Source organism: Podarcis tiliguerta, assembly GCF_965153285.1.
Source record: "Podarcis tiliguerta genome assembly, chromosome: 12".
NCBI classification, from domain to species: Eukaryota; Metazoa; Chordata; class Lepidosauria; order Squamata; family Lacertidae; genus Podarcis; species Podarcis tiliguerta.
In genome coordinates, this window is record NC_139545.1 from 35,794,397 (window position 1) to 35,816,321 (window position 21,925).

Below are 21,925 nucleotides of genomic sequence, written 5' to 3' on the forward strand. Positions count from 1 at the left end.
TGGTTTAAGCAAATCTTTATAACAAGCTGGATCACAGCAGCAGTACTACCAACATGCTGATTTCTTTTTTATTCATGATTTTTAGGGGGGGGGGGAGGAAGGGAAAGATGGGATGGGGGAAAGGAAAAAAATAGAGAAGGAACAAAATGGGAAACAGTGTATCTTATATAGAAAGGGTGGGGAACCTCTGGCCTGCAGGCCAAGCCACTAGGGTTTTAAATTTGGTCTGAAGTTCAGCTTCATGGTCATGTTTCTTGGTCTTGTCATTACATACTTGAATAAATGGAAATGAGGAAGGAACTTTATAACTTGGATCAGCAAAGGTATGCGCACAGAGATAGCCGGAACTGGTTGCCACATTGATGTTACGGAAATCAAATTGTTAGTACTTACTCTGCTTATAACGAGCAAAGAAACCTCCGCCTCCCAAAGTGGCATCTGTCCTTAGTTTTACATACAAACTGTCCCCAGTAGAGTGGAGGGTGGGTGGTATCTGGTCATCACAAAATTTGCCCAGCATCTTAGCATTGGTACTGTTGCCATCATAGACCTATATAGTTATAGGGCAATAGAAACATAGAAGTAAAAACAGTATTAGCTGACTGCTAAATTGATCATAGATAATTTTTAGCAGGGGGTAGATGTGCAGTGCAGTGGGAATTAATCTCGTATTTCCTCAAGAATGTATACAAGTGAGCACATGTTGAATATACTGCAATCCTATTGTACAATCCATGGGGTACAGCTAATTGAACTTACACAAGGCTAGACAGACATGTATTTGATTCACAATACTGTACCATGAGATGTCTGCTGTGGGATGTTTCTGTTTTGGCATAAATAAATTTTAAAAATTGAAAATTATACATGCACACAAAAGCTTATACCCAGAACAAACTCAGTTGGTCTCTAAGGTGCTACTGGACAATTTTTTAATTTACTTCAACTGCGTCAGACCAACACGGCTACCTACCTGAATCTGTTTTGGCAATTATTTCATCCTGGTGCTGTAATTTATTTATTTTGCTGTATGTATGTGCTACTTTTCCTGATGCAATATCGGAATAGCCAGGATAACACCATGATGAAAAGTAAAAACAAGAAAACAGGTGCAAAAGTAGCTGCAAAGAAACCATGGCTGTATTTGCATGTCATGCTACAGTAAGTGAAATCATGGCTTACTGGAACCCTGCAGACATTCACCTGTCAGCCACTTTGCTGGTTTTTTTACATCCCATGCCATGTGCATAGCTGTCAACTTTTCCTTTTCTTGCGAGGAATCCTATTCGGAATAAGGGAATTTCCCTTTAAAAAAGGGAAACGTTGACAGCTATGGCCATGTGGAGATGAGGTTTGGCTTAGTGTGTGCTCTGAACCTGGTCTCAAAGTTAAGCTCTCTCCTCGCTCAACAGGAAACGCAGCCATAGTTTCTTCCTGGTTGCAGCGAGGAGACACTTTAACCAAGTGTTCCCGTGGTTGGAAGCAAAGTGGTTGCAGGCTCTTCTCTGGGAGTCCAGAGTTTGACTTAAGAAGTCATGCAAACCAGGCCAGTGGCTACACACAGGTATTGGAAAGGTGTATGAAAGAATGGAAGGGACTTTTGGTTCTACCACCGTGACATGGCAATTTTCATCAGAATCAAATCTCATAAAACTTCGGCATGACCCTGCACATAAACACTATTAGGATAATGCTGACTGTTCAAATATTTGCTAGACTCATACTGTATGCGCTTTCAGGAATAACAGAAGTGGCTGGAATGTTCTGCATTTGGGTGCTGATTGTGTGGTTTTTTTAGGGGGGGGGCATTCACCAGGGGGTAAAAAAATATTCTAATGCTCTGATTATTAAGAAAAATATTCAGGTCATTTATATAACAATTTGAATATGGACAGACAATGGCGTTCTTGTTAGGGAACTCGCTGCCTTTGTTCTTATAATTCATTAAAGCATTTTGCTAACAGCCTGATGTGCAAGACACATTCCCGCTCAGGCTGAAAAATGTTCATCTTTATAGAAGACAGCTCTCTGTGGAAGCAAAATTTAAGTGGCAGATTACATTCTAGAATTTCTTAAAATGATGGCACACTTTATGAAGGAACATCGACTGAAGTCCCTGCCCATCCTTCGCCATAGCATAGAGAAAACCACTGACTACTGACTTCCAAACTTGATCCTAGCTCTAGGGAAGGGACAGTGCAGAAAGGAAAAGATCGGTCAGGGGGGGAGTTATAACAGTAGCAGTTTGCTCCCAAACCCATAAACCTGTTTAGGGAAGTTTTTAATATTTAATGCTGTATTGTTTTTAACACTTGATTGGAAGCCGCCCAGAGTGGCTGGGGAAACTCAGCCAGATGGGCGAGGTATAAATAATAATAAATTTTTTATTTTTATTTTTATTTTTATAGAGGGATTATTATTATTATTATTATTATTATTATTATTAGCCATTTCCCTGTTCCCCCACTTCATGATAGTGGTCCCAACACTGGAATCAGCAGCTAAGGGGAAAGCCAAGGCTGAGGACCTCCAGATGCTGTTGGACCAACTCCCATCAGCCCCACTGGTATAATGAATGGTTGGGGATGATGGGACTTGGACAACATCTGAAGGGCCATGGGCTCCCCATTCTTGCTTTAGCCACATTTATAGTCTCATTCTTGGGGCTAATCAACCTTATTGGGGGGGAAATAAGCCATCGTACATACAGCAACATAGTCATATTGACAACTTGAATGAGACTCTAGGTGAAACTGGTCAAACTGGAGTTCAAAAGGGCTTCCATGACTTGACTTGAGGAGCCAGTAGCATTCTGAATTGTGGTAGTAAGGCAATGGATAGTTGGGAGATGTAAAGATTCCAGAAGAAGTTGCAAGGGTTCCACCACAACCTGAAAACAAGTACAAAGAAAATACAGCTCAGCCACATTGACCAACCTCTGTTAAGGTCCAAAGTGCATGTCCAGTAAGGGAGAAATCCTTAAGATTTCGCATCCACATTGGAGGAAAGTGGTATATGCCATGCAACATTTTCTACTCAGGGAACTGGTAGTTTGAAAATCAGTGGCTCTGGATGATACCAAGAATGTGACTGAAGGTTAAGTGGCAAGAGACCAAAGTATCATCACTGAGGAAGGAAAGCTGGGCTGTAGTCCTGCCCCTAGTAACGGTACCCCCATCAGTAATTTCACTTCCATTAAGAAGAGACCATAAATTTTCCCAAGGGATTGTAGAATTGTAGAATCATAGAATTATTTAGTGAATTTATACCCTGCCCTTTCTCATAGGTAAAGGTACCCCTGCCCGTACGGGCCAGTCGTGTCCGACCCTAGGGTTGCGTGCTCATCTCGCTCTAGAGGCCGTGAGCCGGCGCCATCCAAAGACACGTCCGGGTCACGTGGCCAGCGTGACGAAGCTGCAGCTGGCGAGCCAGCACCAGTGCAGCACACAGAAACGCCGTTTACCTTCCCGCTATAAAGCGGTACCTATTTATCTACTTGCACTTAAGGGTGCTTTCAAACTGTAGGTGGGCAGGAGCTGGGACTGAACGACGGGAGCTCACCCTGCCGCGGGGATTCGAACCGCCGACCATATGATCAGCAAGTCCTAGGCACTGAGGTTTTACCCACAGCGCCACCCGCGTCACGCCCTTTCTCATAAAGGAGCCTAATTTGGTGAGGCAGTGTTCCTTTCAACCTAATGGACCAGCAGTTTCATGGCTCCTTCTTGCAACTAGTTATTTACTTATTTGACAGTATTTCCATAAGATGCATCAAGGGGGCTTAGGATGCAGTAAAATCAATCTATGAATATCTAAAACCAAATTAAGAATGTCAATATAACAGCATTCAATACTGCAATTGATAGCAATTGACAGATTTACACATTTATAACATGTATACAGTACTCTGCTTTTTCTTTAGCAAAAGCCCAGATGGCTTATGGAAAGGTCACACCATTAATGTAAGAAATTATAGCATGCAACATTCTAAATATTAGAACCCAAAACTATTTCTGCCTGCCTACATTTTCCCCAGCATCTTTAGCAGAGGCATAACTGAACCCTGGTGGGCCTCTTTTGGGAGGGAGTTCCACCATTGTGGCGTCACCACTGAAGAGGCCCTGTTTGCTGTCCTTAGCAGGCAAATGGACCTGATTATAGTCTCACCCACAGATCCCAGGAAGAAAGGCCAAAGAGCTTTATTCAGGAAGGATTTGCCAACAAGATAGAGAAACAAATATCTTCCTCCCTATCTGACAGTAATAGACACCACTTTCTTTATCTGGCATTCTGATTTTACCTGTTGATGTTCCATCCCAATAAGCTGAGAATCCAGTGCTCGTATGCAAAAAATCACTTTCGAACTTTATCCACAGTTTGTTACTCTGGGAGATTGTCACTGGAGGCAACGTTGAGCCACAGTATTTCCCAAGCAATGGCGATGTCTCGTAACCTCCATCTCTGCAGTCAAGAGGAACCGCACAATGAGGGTTAAAAGGAAACCATGCTGTGTGTTCAATCACCAAAAGAGGTTCAGTTGGTGGGAATGTGGGGCAGGGGTTTTCCTGGGTCAGCTCCCCAGTGATGGTATTCAAGCTCACTGCCACTGCCCTCTCTGTCCCGTTATGCAGCAGCAATGCAGCTGGAGGGAGGTGAGGTGAGCAGCACAGCACCACAACTCTGCAGCCCCCCGGTGTCTCCTTGTTAAAAGGATCAGGTAGCAGTGATGGAAAGATGATATGCCTGGGACCCACTGCCAATCACAGTAGACAGTACTGGGGTTGATGGACAACCAGCCTGACCAGGTAGAAGACAGCTCCTTACGTTGCAATGGATATTTAGTGTACGGTGTTCAGGGATACCGGCTGGAAGAGGGAGCATCTTAGGTACATTACAAGGTGAAGTGGATTCATGAACCTGTAAGATATTACTATGAAGATCTCAGAAACTTGCCTGAGTTCTACGTAATCACTTGAACACCTGGCCCCTTCCTCCAAAGAGAAGTTGGTGAAGTGCAAAGCAATCTGTTTGTTGTTCCCCACGTGGATCCTGTAGATGCATGTCATTCGGTTGGGATAGTGGCCAGGATAGTTTGGAGATGTTAACTCACCGGACGCCTCCGTGTATTCATGTGAACAGACTTGAAAGGAAATGGAACGAAACAGACAGGCAATGTTTAAAAGACATTGGAAATCTTGGCCTCATTGAAAAGATCTTCATAGGATACAAAGAGTTGGAAACAACCCCTGTTGCTAACCCACCACCTCCCCCCAAAATGAACTATTTTTGCTTGTTCTTTGCTATCGCTTTAAGCTAAAATGCATCTATCAAGACCGAAGATTCAAAGAAGATTTCACCTATTTATATATGACTTACAGAAATTTCATCTAGACAAAAAAAGTTTTTAATAATAATAATAATTTTTAAAAAACAAGGGATGGTAAGGACTTCATCCTCAGCTTAAACCAAGTTCTTTTCTGCTGTTTTCTTTTCTGCTTTTTCTGGAAGACCAAATCAGGACAGGTTCACATAGCTAGCGAGAGATAACGGCAGGAGCAAAAACGACCCAGGCACATGGTTCACAGAACACTAGATGTCAGAGCATCCTTCTCTGACCTGTGGCCCTTCCCCAACTTCTCTTGACTCCAGCTCCCATCAGCCCCAGCCAGCCCATCCAACAGTCAGGTGTGATGGGAGGTGGAGATCAAAAACACATAAGCTGCCCTGCAGCCCCTGATCTATCTTGCTGACCTCAGGTGTTGCGTGGAGGTAGGTTTGGGACAAATAAGCTTCAAACAGCAATCCAGTTGGCTAGTGTGCTTAACAGCTGGCAGTCCCACATAGGGAGGAATGCAGCATTCAAGCCTGGCTGTAACTAGCCCATGATTAATTGAGGCTTGCCTTCTCCCAACAGGGCCGCAGCTAGTGACTGATGATAATGTCAGGGAAGAGGAGATCTTACTTAGTCCTTGGATTTTGAGTGAGCAAAGGCTGGCGATGAATGTCAAGCTGGGATATGCTGTGCTAGAGAGAAAACCTAGGCCCTGATTCAAGCACTAAAATATATCCATCTTGTGCAGATGGAGCCCCAGTTTGAGGTTTCCCATTGCAAAGTAGGTGGGCAGTTCCTATTACAATGTCTTTTGTGAAAATATGTGCTATCCTTCTAGTAGCATGAGCATATAGTTAAGGGGAAATGTGCTTCTCTCTCTCTCTCTCTCTCCTCTCTTCTTGAAGAAACCAATTAACTCTAAATTTAAATATTATCTCTTCTGTGCAGTTCTTCCACAGTAAATGAGGATGGATCTTGAAACCTAAGCAGCGATGGTGTGGTTGCCTAATGCCTAGTGCGCTTATTTTGTTTAGAGCTGCACAGTGTTCAGAGGAGATTAAAGACAGATGAATATAAAACTAAAACATCCTGCTTGGCTAATGTCCTTCCATGTAAATATCTCCAGCACTATTACAGTAACTCTTCCTTTTTCATTTCCCAACTGGAACAGAGGTACCCTATTCAGTAACACAGCATCCAGCTCCTAGATTAAATGCTATCCATGTGAATTCTAAATAGTGCATGCACAAAGTTTTGGGTTGGTGATCTTTGTCAATAACAGGAAATCACCCGATGTCTTGGTGCTTTTATTAACCATTAGGAGAAACTTTGTGCTTCCATCCATTTTCAGTATATGAATTCCAGCTTGCCCAAGGGAGAGTAAAATAGTACTGAGTAGCTGTGCACAACTTTCTCTGCCAGGGTGTGAAGATGGCTAGATCCTTCTGGTTCTGATCCCTGCCAGTCCAAGCCAGTCCAAAGCTGGCTCTCATGCAAAGGGCAATAAAAGCTGCTGGAAGCTGAAGTGTGTAAACAGCCAGTGGAAGATTAAAACACCGTTTTGTTGTCTCTTTCTTATGCATCATTGCACAACTGAGAAAATTAAAGCTGGGACATTTCCCTCTCCTGTTCCTCCAGAAAGACATTTCAGATCCATTATTTGCCAAGATTCTAATTTTAAAAGCTAGATGAAGGGTCTTGCATTGGGCATGACTTTTCTTTTAATTTGATCTCTCCCTGTCAAAAGAGTTTTGCTACTTTCCCCGAGAGTCCTTTTATCCTAATATTTGCAACCTCCAACTCACCCTGCACGCCCCCCCTACAGAACATACTCTATCTTCTTCTATTATTATTATTTTTTTGCAGACAATGGAAGAAAATCTCAGCACTTGAAATCCTGCTGGTACTGGCACAGAGTAACATAATTAACTGACTTAATTTTACCAACTCGGAGAAAAGAAGGAGTCCAAACAAAGACCCTTTGTGGGTAAGTTCAAAAGCAAGCCCGTTAGGAAACATTCAGCCACGGACATTTCAAATTGAATCTTTATCCCTCTGCAGCTTGGAGTGAATGCATTTGCCAGGCATGACATTCCTTGCCAGCCTTTGCTCACTCAAAATCCAAGGACTAAGTAAGATCTCCTCTTCCCTGACATTATCATCAGTCACTAGCTGCAGCCCTGTTGGGAGAAGGCAAGCCTCAATTAATCATGGGCTAGTTACAGCCAGAGGGATGCGGGTGGCGCTGTGGGTTAAACCACAGAGCCTAGGGCTTGCCGATCAGAAGGTCGGCGGTTCGAATCCCCGCAACAGGGTGAGCTCCTGTTGCTCAGTCCCTGCTCCTGCCAACCTAGCAGTTCGAAAGCACATCAAAGTGCAAGTAGATAAATAGGAACTGCTCCGGCGGGAAGGTAAACGGCGTTTCCGTGCGCTGCTCGCGGCTTAGTCATGCTGGCCACATGACCCGGAAGCTGTACGCCGGCTCCCCCGGCCAGTAAAGCGAGATGAGCACTGCAACCCCAGAGTCAGTCACGACAGGACCTAATGGTCAGGGGTCCCTTTACTTTTACCAGTTACAGCCAGGCTTGAATGCTGCATTCCTCCCTAATGTGGGACTGCCAGCTGTTAAGCACACTAGCCAACTGGATTGCTGTTTGAAGCTTATTTGTCCCAAACCTACCTCCACGCAACACCTGAGGTCAGCAAGATGAATCTGGGGCTGCAGGGCAGCTTACGTGGCAAACCCATCCCCACCCACCCTAGCATCTGCTTCCCAAGAAGCCAGTCTCAGGGAACCTAACATGAACACCGGTCCTGGATACAGTGATTGTCAAAGCGTACCTGTAGATGAATTCAACGAAACATAATTAACCGAGAACCCTTCAGAGGCAATATTGCGGTTTGTCACAAAAGATAACATTAACGTGTTGCCACCGCTGGTCATAGATGGTGGGACCGACCTCCCACAGTACCTGAGACAAAACAATTATAAATAGCATATAACGGACCTGTTAGATCAACCCCCTTTTGAGACCCGTTTTCAAATCCCTACTTAGCCATAAAGCTCACTGGGTGACCTTGGACCAGTCACCAACTCTCTGCCTAACCTACCTACCTCACAGGGTTTTTGTGGGGATTCGGGGAGGGGAAGAACCGTGGGACCATCTTGAGCTCTTTGGGGGAAAGGCGAGATATAAATGCAATAAATAAACAAATATAAAATAACCTCTGGTGGAAAAATCTGCAATCGAGTATGTCACCACCAAACATTTTAAAATGTTCAGTTAATATTTTAGCCTTCAAAGTAATAAGGAGCAGAAAAATTGGACTGTTCTGTTTTACCATACCTTAAAGAGGATGGCTGGCAAAGTTGTGACAAAGAAAGGACAGGGTATTGATTAAAGTTAGATAGTGGATGCTGATAATGATGATAGTATAATTCGTACCCTGCCCATCTGTGTTGCCCGAGCCACTCTGAAGGATTTAAAAGGTTGTAAAACAGCTTGATGTGATAGCAGGCTACGTCAAGTACACTTACAGTCGTATACCTGTTTACTCACAAGTTGCACTGAATTCTATAGATTTATTCCTCCATATTAGCATGTGTGGCAGGTGCTGGGAATCTTTGGCCCTCCGGAAGTTATTGAACTGCAACTCCCATCAGCCTTAGCAAACGCTGTCAATGGCAAAGGGATGATGGGAGCAACATCTGGAGAGCCAAAAGCTCCCCACACCTGCTGTATCAGATTGCAGATTTTATATATACATACCGCCCCAGCGTTGTCATAGTGCTGTTGTCATAGATTTCAAGGTAATCTCTGTTGCAGTTATAATCAAATTCTAAGTAGAAATATGAAAAGGTCAGGCGGATCAAGTGACCAGGCTGAACTAAGATGGTCCATGCACATCTGACACCATGCGGGTAGATCGTTGGGTAGCCAGGACTTGAGATGATTCCGTTTGGCTCTGTGAGAGTCCCTCCACATGCTATACCGCAGAGGAAAACAGGGTATAAATCAAGGGATCACAAGGCAGCTATGGAGACAGTTAATAAATCCTTAAAGCAGTTTGATTATAATATACTTTTTTGTTTAAAACTTTCTAACTTTATACAAAAGCGTTTGCATTGTGCATTTAAGCCCTTTGTAACGACTGTACTTTCTCCAGAAAAAGTGCATTTAATTATACAGTTTAATTGCTTTTCGTTACATCAGTCCAGGTAATTTGGTGACAATGGCGGGGAGTCAAAAGGAGAGAGAGTGGGGGAAGGGAGGCAACATTTACCTGCATCCAAAGACTTGTATTCAGCTAGGAAGCCAAGGTTTTCAGCAGAAGAAGCTCTGAATTTAATATATAGATTGTTACGCATAGATTGAATTACTGAAGGCACAGTTTCGCCACAGTATTTCCCCAAGGAAGGAGCATTCACATTGTTTCCATCTCTGACCTGCAAGGGGGCAAATGTGCAGAACTCGTGAAATAGCTGCCACATTAAGCATACATAGGAAGCAGGCATGTACAGAGTCAGGCCATGTGTCCAGGTCAGCTGTCTATCAGCTCCATCTGGTATGCAGGCTGTCTCGCCAGAGTGGTGCATGCTCTAGTTATCTCTCGCTTGGACTACTGCAATGCGCTCTATGTGGGGCTACCTTTGAAGGTGACCCGGAAATTACAACTAATCCAGAATGTGGCAGCTAGACTGGTGACTGGTTGTGGCCACCGAGACCATATTAACATCAGTCCTGAAAGACCTGCATTGGCTCCCAGTACGTTTCCAAGCACAATTCAAAGTGTTGGTGCTGACATTTAAACCAGGCATAGGCAAACTTGGCCCTCCAGAAGTTTTGGGACTACAGTTCTCATCATCCCTGACCCCTGGTCCTGTTAGCTAGGGATGATGGGAGTTGTAGTCCCAAAATATATGGAGGGCCAAGTTTGCCAATGCCTGCCCTAAACAGCCTCAACCCAGTATACCTGAGGGAGTGTCTCCACCCCATCATTCTGCCCGGACACTGAGGTCCAGCGCTGAGGGCCTTCTGGTGGTTCCCTCACAGGGAATCAGGCAAAGGGCCTTCTCGGTGGTGGCACCTGCCCTGTGGAATGCCCTCCCATCAGTTGTCAAGGAAATAAACAACTATCTGTCTTTTAGAAGACATCTGAAGGGAGCCGTCCAGAGTGGCTGGGGAAACCCAGCCAGATGGGCAGGGTATAAATAATAAATCATCATCATCATCATCTACACACTGAGTGGCAGTGGCTTTCCAGGGTTTCACTCAAAGATTTCTGGGATTGAACCAAGGACCTCCTGCATGCAAAATTGCTCTCTACCCATGGGTGATGGTCCTTCAGCTACTGTAAAGATAAAGGTAAAGGGACCCCTGACCGTTATGTCCAGTCACGGATGACTCTGGGGTTGCTGCGCTCATCTCGCTTTACTGGCCGAGGGAGCCGACGTACAACTTCCAGGTCATGTGGCCAGCATGACTAAGCCGCTTCTGGCAAACCAAAGCAGCGCACAGAAACGCCATTTACCTTCCCGCCAGAGCGGTACCTATTTCTACTTGCAGTTTGATGTGCTTTCGAACTGCTAGGTTGGCAGGAGCAGGGACCGAGCAGCAGGAGCTCACCCTGTTGCGGGGATTTGAACTGCCAACCTTCTGATCAGCAAGCCCTAGGCTCTGGCCCACAGCGCCACCCGCGTCCTACTGTAGTGCTACTGTAGTGGAATGTTATTCTTTTCACACTTAAAGGTGGCCCTACCTAATCCATGCTTTCCAAAACAATAACAGAACCGAAATGCGGCTCTCCTTCTCTAAATTTTGCAGTGCATTTCTCCATCCAAGTAATGTTTGCAAAAATGCATGTGCTGGAGTAAAGTGCACATATTAATGAAAACAACATAACAAAAAATCATTACATTACAGGGAGGTGTTTTGCAATAATGTGTATAGTAAGCCAAATTGCACAGAAATGTGTGTATTTTAGGAGAAATTTACTGATGAATTTTCATTAGGACTTTCAAAATAATTGCAAACAGATGTGGAAACATGGAGAGCTGTATTTAAGATTGAAAAATAAAAATAAAAACAGAAAACGGACAGATTCACCCAACTTTGAAGTACCGTACTCTATTCTGTCTCTCTTTCACTCCTGCCTCCCTCATTTGAACCCTAAATATGTTTCCTCAGAATAAAAGTCCCATCAGTTTCACAGGAACTGACACTTAGAATTGAGATTTAAGTCTATTGGTAAAATTGAACTCAATAAACCAACATTTATATTTGGGTTTCTTTCTTTTTTTTAAAAAAAAAACACTTCACCTCAACATAATCCAATTCACAACTGCTGATGTTATGAAGGCGAAAGTCAGTGAAGTTCAGAATCACTCGATGGCCTTCTGGCTGAGAGATGATCCACTCGCAGATCTTGTAATGAGACAATGGCCTGGTATAATAGGGTGATCTGATGACACCTTCACCAGACAAAGCTCCTCCACAGGCTGCCAATAGAAATGGACCATTAGTAATTCTACTGATAATACTAGGAAGCAGGTTCAAACCAGGGTGGATAAACATCAATGGCATTTTTAAAATAAATAAATAAATAATCAGATTTTTAAAAATTTAAATCAGATTTTTAAAATAAAATGCTTTTGGGGGAAAACTCTTTCTAAAGATAGTTTTCTATTTAAGTTACATTACAGTCCAAAGCCTATTCATCAGGAAATAAGGATTTGTTTTAATTTTTTCATGTGTGCTAAAAAAGAATTTGTTTAACCACATCAGTTAACAAACATGGATACATATGCTATAATGTAATTTTTTTAGTTAAATGAACTGTTTAAATTGTTATTAAAGAAATGATTGTTTTTCTTCTTCCAATAAAGTACAGCAGAAAAGTTGTCCAAATATAAACAGTTAACTTATTAAACCTCACAATAATTTCATAATTATCTGTCTATGTATTTCTAATAGTATACCCAAATCAGTAATTTTTTATATAACTGTAAAAACTACTCTGAAAATTTATTATCCCAAAAATGAAACCTTCACCTGGTTGTAAATATTAAGATTATACCAGCAAGGATGAGTCTTTCTGTAAAAATAAATAAATGATTTAAATCAAATCCACCTTGTTTCAAACCAAACAAAATTACTGATCCAAATTCAATATTGTACACACTGAATGGCAGTGGCTCCCTAGGGTTTCAGAGAGAAAACTCTACCTAGACATGCTAAAGATCAAACCTGAGTCCTACCGCATGTTCCATCACCTACCTGGGATACTTATAGCTACTATAAGTCCATAGTGTGCTCCATAGAATCATAGAATCACAAGGGCCATCGAGTCCAACCCCCACATGATGACGTGTGAGAACCTGGTAATGTCTTCTCTTTCCCCTATCAACTTTATTTAAAAGTAATTGAAACCTAGGATGCTGCCTTATACTGAGTCAGACCATTGGTCCATAAAGCTCAGTATGACCTACCTGGCTGGCAGTGGAGCTCCAGGATATCAGGGAGAAGTCATTCCCAGTCCTACTAGGAGGTGCAAGTAATTGGACCTTGGCCAGTGGTTCTCAACCTGTGGGTCCCCAGATGTTGTTGGACTACAACTCCCATCATCCCTGAGCTCTGGCCTTGCTAGCTAGGGATGATGGGAGTTGTAGTCCAACAACATCTGGGGGCCCACAGGTTGAGAACTGCTGACCTAGGCCCTTTTGCGTGCAAAAGCATATGCTCTACCACTGAGCTACAACTCTTCACCACATCTCAGGTTGTCCATGGAATTTCACTTTAGAATTGATTAATAAATCTTTAGAGAGATTGACTAATGAAACCTGAATTCGCTCCATCAGAGTTTTTCTCATGTCTAGTCCTATAAACACCAACAGACACCAGTGAGTTCTATGGGAGAAAATACATAACGGCCCACCCACAGGGGGGTGTTGCACAGGTAAGGGATAATAATTTGCTCAGTTGATTTGCTCCTGGGTTCAAGTGAGGACTCATGGCATTTATGAACCATTTCCCTTACCGACATCATAAACAGCCCTGAAGCTAGATCTTTGTACTGAGGTATCGGACTTGAACTTGACCCAGAGGTTGCTGCCATGGGAAGTGATAGCTGAAGGAAGTGTATTGTTGCCACAGAACTTGTTGATTAAGGGGTCCATCTCAGTGTCACCATCCCGGACCTAGAGCACAAAAGAAAATGAAACCACTGAAAAGGTAAGCATCAACCAGAACCGTGTTTTCAAGGGAATGGCTGGGTGTGCCCCAGACCAATTCAAATTCCAGTTCAAGAAACAACAGCATTCAAACACACCTGCTGCTTACTGAACTGGTGTCTCCCATATTGGCTGCTGAAGAAGGTAGAAAGGTGATTTTAATCTTTACATGTAAGCTGTTAAAGATGTGGCAACCTCTCCTCTTAGTCCCTCTGAATCATTCACAAATCTCTAGTGGCTAGAGGAACCATTCACAAGTTAGATGGTGTTATTTCAAATATGCCTGCACCAGGGCCGGATTTACGTGTAAGCTAAACAAGCTATAGCTTAGGGCCCCACTCTCGTGGGGGCCCCAAAAAAAATTAAAGGAAAAAAAACACCTGGATGTACATTTCCAAAATATAAGATTAAAAAAAACAAATAAAATAAAACCTACGCACAGCAACAGTGTTTTGTGTTGTGTAGCTCCTATGATGTAAATAATGGGCCCCGCCTGCCAGCCTGCGCCCTAAAATATCACTGGTTTGCTCATTTCTGTATCAATTACTTTGATAAAATACATATTTTGTTATGTGCAAATAGCTTTAGATACCTGTTAGGTCCATATAGCATATAGCAAATTGTCAACAATTTGTTGTTGACAAAGGACAGCTGGACATATAAAGGGCCCCATTACCATTACCTTAGCTTAGGGCCTTATCAAACCTAAATCCAGCCCTGGTCTGCACCCTGGCACACTCTTCATGAAAGCCTTAATGAAAGAAATGATGAGAACGGAGGGGAAATACCAGAACACACCAATAACACAGGACCTCATCTGCCACTAGTGCTAAACTAGCCGTAATGGCAGCCATGGGATTGGCAATTGTGTGTAAGCTTTTTAAAATGTAAATCTATTGGGAAGGGATCCAGAGCACACAACTACTACTGGGAGAGGTGGGGGGGGGGGGAGGTGTTACAGGAGCTTTAATGTTTCACCCCCACACTGTGGTGCTGATCCAGACTGGACATACACCACTTGCGTTGTGGGAATGGGGAAAGCTTCCGCTTGCTCCAACTGCACATAGATCCAGTTTGAGACAACAGCATGGGGCAAAGAGTTCAAGCCCCTGCCCCCTGCTCCATGTCAAAATCCTGTATCACAGAACAAGCCTGCAATCTATTAAAAAAAAAGAATCACACATTTGTGTGTGCCCCATTTGCACTAATGGACCAGCCTCCACTGGAAATGTGCTAAACCTTTGTCTTGGGTAGAATGCAACCTGAAAACAGTGGAAGGATAAACCACCTTAATCTCAGTTCACAGCTGTTAATAGATTTCTGATTTATTTTAAACATGCTGGTATAATGTGACCCATAAAGTCCTGCCTAGCCAGGGACTGACATACCTGTATAATTTTAATCCTTAGGCTAGTATCAGATTGACCTTTCTGCATGAAATATCCTGCTATCACGGTAAGATATCGGAGCAGCACCATCTTCTTAGTGATCCCAGGCACTAAGGGCTGTTCTCGTGTGTTTTCAATTAAAAATATGCCGTGTCACATTTCTGAAACATCTGTGTGCCTCCATTATACTGAGCTGCAATTAGACACAGCTTTCTGGGGTGCATTTAAGTGTGTCTGTGACAATGAAACTGAAAGAAGAAGCCACTTAAGAATAGCTGGCGTACACCATATAGAGTGGCATGTACACACAATGTACAATATAATCCATACCACATGCATTTGTGCATGGGATTCCCCTCTAAATAGGGAGGTATATATAAAAAGTGTCATACAAATAACTTGCTGTGGATAGCACTGGCACGCTCTGGCTGGAAAAAAAAGCACCTGTTATATTTGGTCTTTGTCGAGCATTTATTCTGATTTGTTTGCGGGAAGGTTATAGGATAACAAGCACTCATCTCGATCTCATTTGTGGGGTGTTTATATGTCTTTCCATTAATCATTTGTTTGTGCCAAACTTTTCAGTGCATTTCTGCATCACTTTCCTAACAGCAAAATGTCTGGGTTTCTTTTTAAAGTGGATTTGCTGCGCTGGGGGCGGCAGAGCATTACCGTATTTTTTGCTCTATAAGACTCACTTTTTCCCTCCTAAAAAGTAAGGGGAAATATGTGTGCGTCTTATGGAGCGAATGCAGGCTGCGCAGCTATCACAGAAGCCAGAACAGCAAGAGGGATCGCTGCTTTCAATGCACAGCAATCCCTCTTGCTGTTCTGGCTTCTGAGATTCAGAATATTTTTTTCTTGTCTTCCTCCTCCAAAAACTAGGTGCGTCTTGTGGTCTGGTGCGTCTTATAGAGCGAAAAATACGGTACATCTACTTTAATTGCAGAAACCTAAATTGACAATACACACTTGAGCCTCTCTTGAAAAACAGTGGCAGTCTGGAGGTACCCTACATGACCTGCATAATAGCCTTTCAATGAACTTTCATGGAAAGGAAAACAATAGCAAGAAACATCTCCCCACCTCTCGTTAGGATGCTTTAGAGCAGTTCCAGTATTGGGTAGTTAGCCATTTTTTATAGTGTTCTGTGCTTCCATTCCTCAGCTGAGTGGATGTGCAAGGAATCAGGGTGCCGGGAGTTGCCAAAGAAATGCAGACACATCAGAACAAAGCTACACTTCCTGCATTCGATCGCCAAATAACAAGGTAAATGCTTTGCTGAATTAACACAAAGTGATTGGGCCTGGCAGAAACAGTTTTGTTCCTCTTGTTGCAGTGGATTTCACTGCCGTTTTGCCAGCAATTAGGGGAGGGAGTTATGAGCCCAAACAAACAGAAGCTGTCTGTTTTCATTACACACCAGGCTTCCCCCTGATTTGGAAATTAATTACACTTCATTCCAACCAATGTCAAAGGAAGGAAGGAAGGAAGGAGCAATGTTATTACAGCAACAAGCCAAAGCTGTAGATAACAGTTCGGTTTATATTAAAGATAGTCCACAGGAACCCTTTCTCATTTTTCCACCCTCAAAAGGCAAGTTTCAAGCTATATAAAGACAAATGAGTCAGCTGATCCCCAGATGATGGCTGAGACCCAAAGAGCCTGAAGCGAGGGGTTTTCAGTAGCATGGGGGAATTTTTGACTGCTGTTTTTGAACAGCTGTCCCGATGCCACATGGAAACTAGATGTGGAAACCCCACCCCCCTATATTTTTTTTACTGGAATTTAAAGTCTTTATTTTATTTTAAAGACCACCTCAACTCTTTTGGATATACTTTAGAATAACAGAGTATACAGTGGTACCTCGCAAGACGAATGCCCCAGAAGACGAAAAACTCGCAAGACGAAAGAGTTTTTCGTTTTCTGAGTTGCTTCGCAAGACGGATTTCCCTATGGGCTTGCTTCGCAAGACAAAACGTCTTGCGCCTTTTTTTTTAAACCGCCAATGCATTCCTACGGGAAACCGTCAATACACAGTGGTGCTTCGCAAGACGGAAAAACTCGTAGAACGAAAAAACTCGCAGAACGAATTAATTTCGACTTGCAAGGCACCACTGTATTAATAAACTAATTCATATTCAGGAAAAAGCTCAAGTTAATCAGACACAGCAAAAGTGCTTGGCCTCCTGGATTTGAAATTATATTATCATGCATCTTGCTTAGGATGGATTAAAGACTGGGTCATGCTAAGAAATACGGAGATTCTAGACTTGGAAGGATGGAACAACCGCTACGCTTGGCACGCCTACCTAGTTTATGATAAGGTGGCTGTAAATAAGGACTTCCTGAAGCATATAATCAGGAAGTCATTATACAAGGCTTAGGCGAATTACCGATGGCTCTTAGAACCAAAGATACCCTGGTGGGTATCTCCCTTAGAAGTTGTAACCATGAAAAAGCAAAATATGGGAAAAGGTTGGTCAACATATGAACAGCTATTAGTTAAAGAGCAAGGTGATGTAAGATTAAAACCCTACGAAGAAATTAAGAATTACTGTAATAGTTGGCTACAATATTACCAAGTAGTGCACTGTTTTAAAGAAGACAAAAAAATGGATTTGAAAAGAAAACATCAAAATTACAAAGTGAACGCCTACAACCAAATAAGAGACAAATATCGAGAATGTATAGTTTATTCCTGGAATGGGAACTGAAAGATGAAATAATAAAATAAACAATGATAAAATGGTCACAAGATCTAAGCCAGACAATTCACCTAGCTAGATGGAGAACCGATATAAATTTTACGGCTTGCAATTTGATAAAAAAAAATATAATGAAGATGTTTTACCACTGGTATGTCACTCCAGTAAAATTAGCAAGGATTTGTTTTTTTAAAAGAATCAAATCTCTGCTGGAAATGTAAATCAGAGGAAGGGACTATGTGCCATATGTGGTGGGGGTACAAGGTGGTCAAACAATTTTGGGCATCGGTACATGAAGAGCTTAAAAAGATATTCAAGAGTTCAATTTCTAAAAAGCCGGAAGCATATTTGCTGGGCTTAATAACGAGTGACATCCCCAAGGACAAAAGGAATGTATTTCTTTATGCAACAGCAGCGGCCAGATTATTAATGGCAAAAAAATGGAAAAAAAGAAAAAAACCCACAAATATCAGAATGGAGAGCTAAAATCTGTGAATTTGCTGAGATGGCAAAATTAACAGCAACAATTAGGGGCTGCTCAAATCAAAAAATCAACAAAGAGTGGGAGTGCGTAAAGGAATATATAGAAAGATTAGGATTTAGAGCTTAAATTTAATATGCAATAGGTAAACCACGGAAGGAGACAATACGTACTATAATATATATGGAATAATAAATATAAACTTCGGTTAACACAACGAGGAATAATATTGTGTAAAGAAGATCTCACATGGGTGAAGGGAAGTAACGAGTATGGGGGGAAGGAGATATTGGGGCACATCTGGAAAACTATCAAAGATATATATGTGACCTAAGAGGTTAAAATAATGGAGTCTAAAGAATAATATCAATGAAGAGCAAAATAAGGGATTTTGTGCAAAATCTGGCACACCTGAAAACAAATGAGAAATGCTCTTGACTGTATTTAGGTTATTATGATTGTAAAACCTTCTGATGTTAAAACTGTATAAAATTTATAATAATAAAGAAAATATATATTAAAAAGTGCTTGGACGTATATAAAAGAATACTGTATGTCATTTTAGCCATCTACACACACACACACACACACACACACACACACAGACAGACACACACACTTTAATCAGTAGAGTGCCAGTGAATAGAATTTCAGTTAGCTAAGTTGATTACATCTAGAACCAAACACCATTTCCCTACAAAGCAGTTGCTAAATTCGGGGTTAGCTGTAGCCTTAACTCAGCTGTGAGGAAACTTTGGCCCTCTTCAGATGTTGCTGGACTACAACTCCCATCATCCCTGACCATTGCCCATGCTTTCTGGGACCGATGGGAGTTGTAGTCATCAACATCTGGAGATGTTCCTCACACCTGTTTTAATTGATGTGAGATCATTTCCATAGTTAAGATTTCCCAGATTTTGTCTTATCTTCCCTCTGATAGTTGGAGGCCTTTAATTCTCCTCCCCCCATTTTCTTGCAATTCTTAGTTTCAAGAGAAGTTTCTGCAGAGGGAGAAGTTTCTCCTCCTTGAGGGAGGAGAAACAAATCTACAGCCCCATAGATTTAGGGAACAAATTACATAATTATTTGAATCTGGCCAATATATATTTTGGACCCAATATTACTGTTGGCTGTTTTAGCACCTGAGAACCATGCATCTTTTATACTTCTATAACAGCTTCCTTCCTGCTGGGTCAGGCCAAAGGCCCAACTAATCTAGCATCCTGTTATCACAGTGAGCACCCAGATGCCTGGATGCAATCATCACTCTCCCCACTTGTGATTCCAACAACTGGCATTCAGAGGTAAGGAGCACAGCCATCATGGCACTCCATTCTGTGCTGGGAGAAGCTACTCCTGGTGCAATTCTGCCTTCTATGCACCTCTTAAAGTCACAGGGCCCTTTGCAGAATACGGCTCTGGCAAAGCAAACTCACTGAGCAATGCTTATCCTTATCTTGTATTTGGCACACGGCAACTTGAGCGCTCAATCATACGGAGATGATAAAGAGTCAGTCTTATCATAGTTATGTTTCTGTGCTGATCTACCTTTGCCTTTTGTTGATTGATGATAACTTGTCCTCTGTGGCTTTTGGACCCTTATGAAGTTGAATGTCTATTTCCTTGCATATCCTAAGCCAGAAACTCTTCTCCTCCACCATTTGTTATTTTTTTTGGTGCAGAGACATTCTAGAGATGCTTGAATAGATCTCCTATCACTTTCAATTTCTTTTATAAAGTATCATGAGCCCCTTCAAAATATACCAGGACCACGGACCAGAGGGAGAAGGGGTTACCCAGAAGGTTCCCGGCCAGTAACTCCTAAGGTACCCATGGAAGGTCTTCCTTAATGGTGCAGATAGGGTTGATTTCAATCAGGAAAATATTGCAGGGGAAAAGGGACAAAACACCTCTCCTCCAGCATGCCACTATCTCGTCCAAACCAGGATAATCCCCACCACGATTGTTTTTTAAACAGATGTTAAAAGATGGGGAATCCCATCACATCTTTAACAAAGGTCTCATCTCATTTGGCCCATCCTCCTCTTCCTCCTCCTCTCAAAGCCCACCTTCCAACTCTACAATGTGATGATTCTATCAAAGTCACCTCAACGTAGTTCCAATTGCAGCTGGGATGACTGTCCAGTTCCAGGTGTGTAAAATTGAGGATCATTTTTTCACCAGGTGGTTGTCGGATGATGTAGATACATTGCCTGTTGTTAAGGTAATGATTGGGCCAGTAGGGGGACAGGATAACACCACTGCTGCCTGTATAGTTTCCACCACAGTTGGGATCCGCTGCATTGATGAAAAAGAAAAGGTTACTCAAAACAGCATCTGTTTGCCCTGTGAAGAGCTGCAACTGTAGACTCGGTATGCAAAAACACACTTACCGGTTGATGTTGTGTATGTGATATGGAAGCCTCTGTCACTATTAGAACCATCGGAATGGAAATGAACCAAGCCATATGGGCCAGTGGTTTGAAGAGGAGGTGGCAACACAGAGCTGCAATATCTTCCAAGGAGGGGATCTTGAGGGAGGAGACCATCTCGAATCTAAATAATAGCACCAGTCCACATATTCATATCATGTCACACACATATGCACTTAATGGGGTGAACTTAATCCAATTTCTAGTAGCCCCAATGAAACCAAGTTAGTCCTGGTTAATTTAAGTCCCATCTAAAAGCACGACTAAGGCCACATTCCCACCATGCATTTAAAGCACTAAGATATGACTTTAAACAGTCATGGCTTTCCCCCAAAGAATTCTGGGAGCTGTCAGTATAGCATCTACAGTCGTACCTTGGAAGTCAAATGGAATCCATTCCAGAAGTCCGTTTGAGTTTCAAAACGTTCAAAAACCAAAGCGCATCTTCTGATTGGTTACAGGAAGCTCCTGCAGCCAATCAGAAGCCGTGAAAGCCCCGTCGAACATTCGGCTTCCAAAAATAGTTTGCAAACCAGAACAGTCACTTCTGGGTTTGCGACGTTCGGGAGCCAAAACGTTCGAGAACTAAGCTGTTAGAAAACCAAGGTACAACTGTATTTGAAGTTGACATTTATTTAAGCTGCTTATCTGGACAGCTGGAGTCTTTATGCAGGTGTTTGTGACAAAATAATGGTTCAAATTGGATTATACTGGCCTATCAAGGAGAATTACCTCTCCCCACATACGGCAAAGTTTCTAATTTTTAAGTGTTTTCAACTGCCGTTTTATGCACACTTATCTGGAAGTAAATCCCATGGACCTCTGTGGGACTTACTTCTGAGTAGAAATGCATAGGACTGCACCAGTAATCGTCTATCCAAAGCAGCGTGTGTTATGAGTAACATTTTTCTTCTAACAGATTTTACCTCCAGGTAGTCCTGGCTGCAATTATCATGGTGCTCAAGACTCAGTGTGCCAAAAGCAAACGTGATGAGGAGGTTGGGATTGGTCGAGATGATCCAGTAGCAATCCTTGTTGGGAGGGTAGTTACCAGGATAGCCAGGTGAATTAATTGAGCCGTAAGTACCAGTCAGCTCACCACCACACACTAAGGGGGAGACAGAAAAATGGGGGATTCTTATTTACATTTTCACCACAGGGAGAAAAGCCACTTGTCCTACTTTGAAACAGACAGCCCTCTATTTGTGAGAGGGCAGTTCTCTCTTTTAACGGGCCCTCTGTTTGAAGGGCTGTCTGTTTCAAGGTAAAGTACCAGAAGGGTATAGAAAGCAGGGCCCTGGATGCTGTCCCTTGATGGACAGCAGTCACACAGGTCACCATCTTCCTCCCTCTA

At 42.6% G+C, this 21,925-nt stretch overlaps 1 protein-coding gene across 1 annotated transcript in view; it reads right to left on the bottom strand.

Moving 5' to 3' along the window:
- CUBN (cubilin) overlaps nucleotides 1-21,925 on the bottom strand; it is a 134,775-nt gene that overhangs the window by 87,952 nt on the left and 24,898 nt on the right. The window contains exons 15-26 of the mRNA XM_083405700.1: nucleotides 21,498-21,679; nucleotides 20,533-20,695; nucleotides 20,247-20,437; nucleotides 13,370-13,529; nucleotides 11,653-11,831; nucleotides 9,617-9,779; nucleotides 9,103-9,319; nucleotides 8,174-8,304; nucleotides 4,954-5,140; nucleotides 4,301-4,461; nucleotides 2,709-2,890; nucleotides 394-550 (exon numbers count right to left, since the gene is read on the bottom strand). Coding sequence (XP_083261826.1) covers nucleotides 394-550; nucleotides 2,709-2,890; nucleotides 4,301-4,461; nucleotides 4,954-5,140; nucleotides 8,174-8,304; nucleotides 9,103-9,319; nucleotides 9,617-9,779; nucleotides 11,653-11,831; nucleotides 13,370-13,529; nucleotides 20,247-20,437; nucleotides 20,533-20,695; nucleotides 21,498-21,679 — 2,073 coding nt within the window. The remainder of the gene's footprint in view (nucleotides 1-393; nucleotides 551-2,708; nucleotides 2,891-4,300; nucleotides 4,462-4,953; nucleotides 5,141-8,173; nucleotides 8,305-9,102; nucleotides 9,320-9,616; nucleotides 9,780-11,652; nucleotides 11,832-13,369; nucleotides 13,530-20,246; nucleotides 20,438-20,532; nucleotides 20,696-21,497; nucleotides 21,680-21,925) is intronic.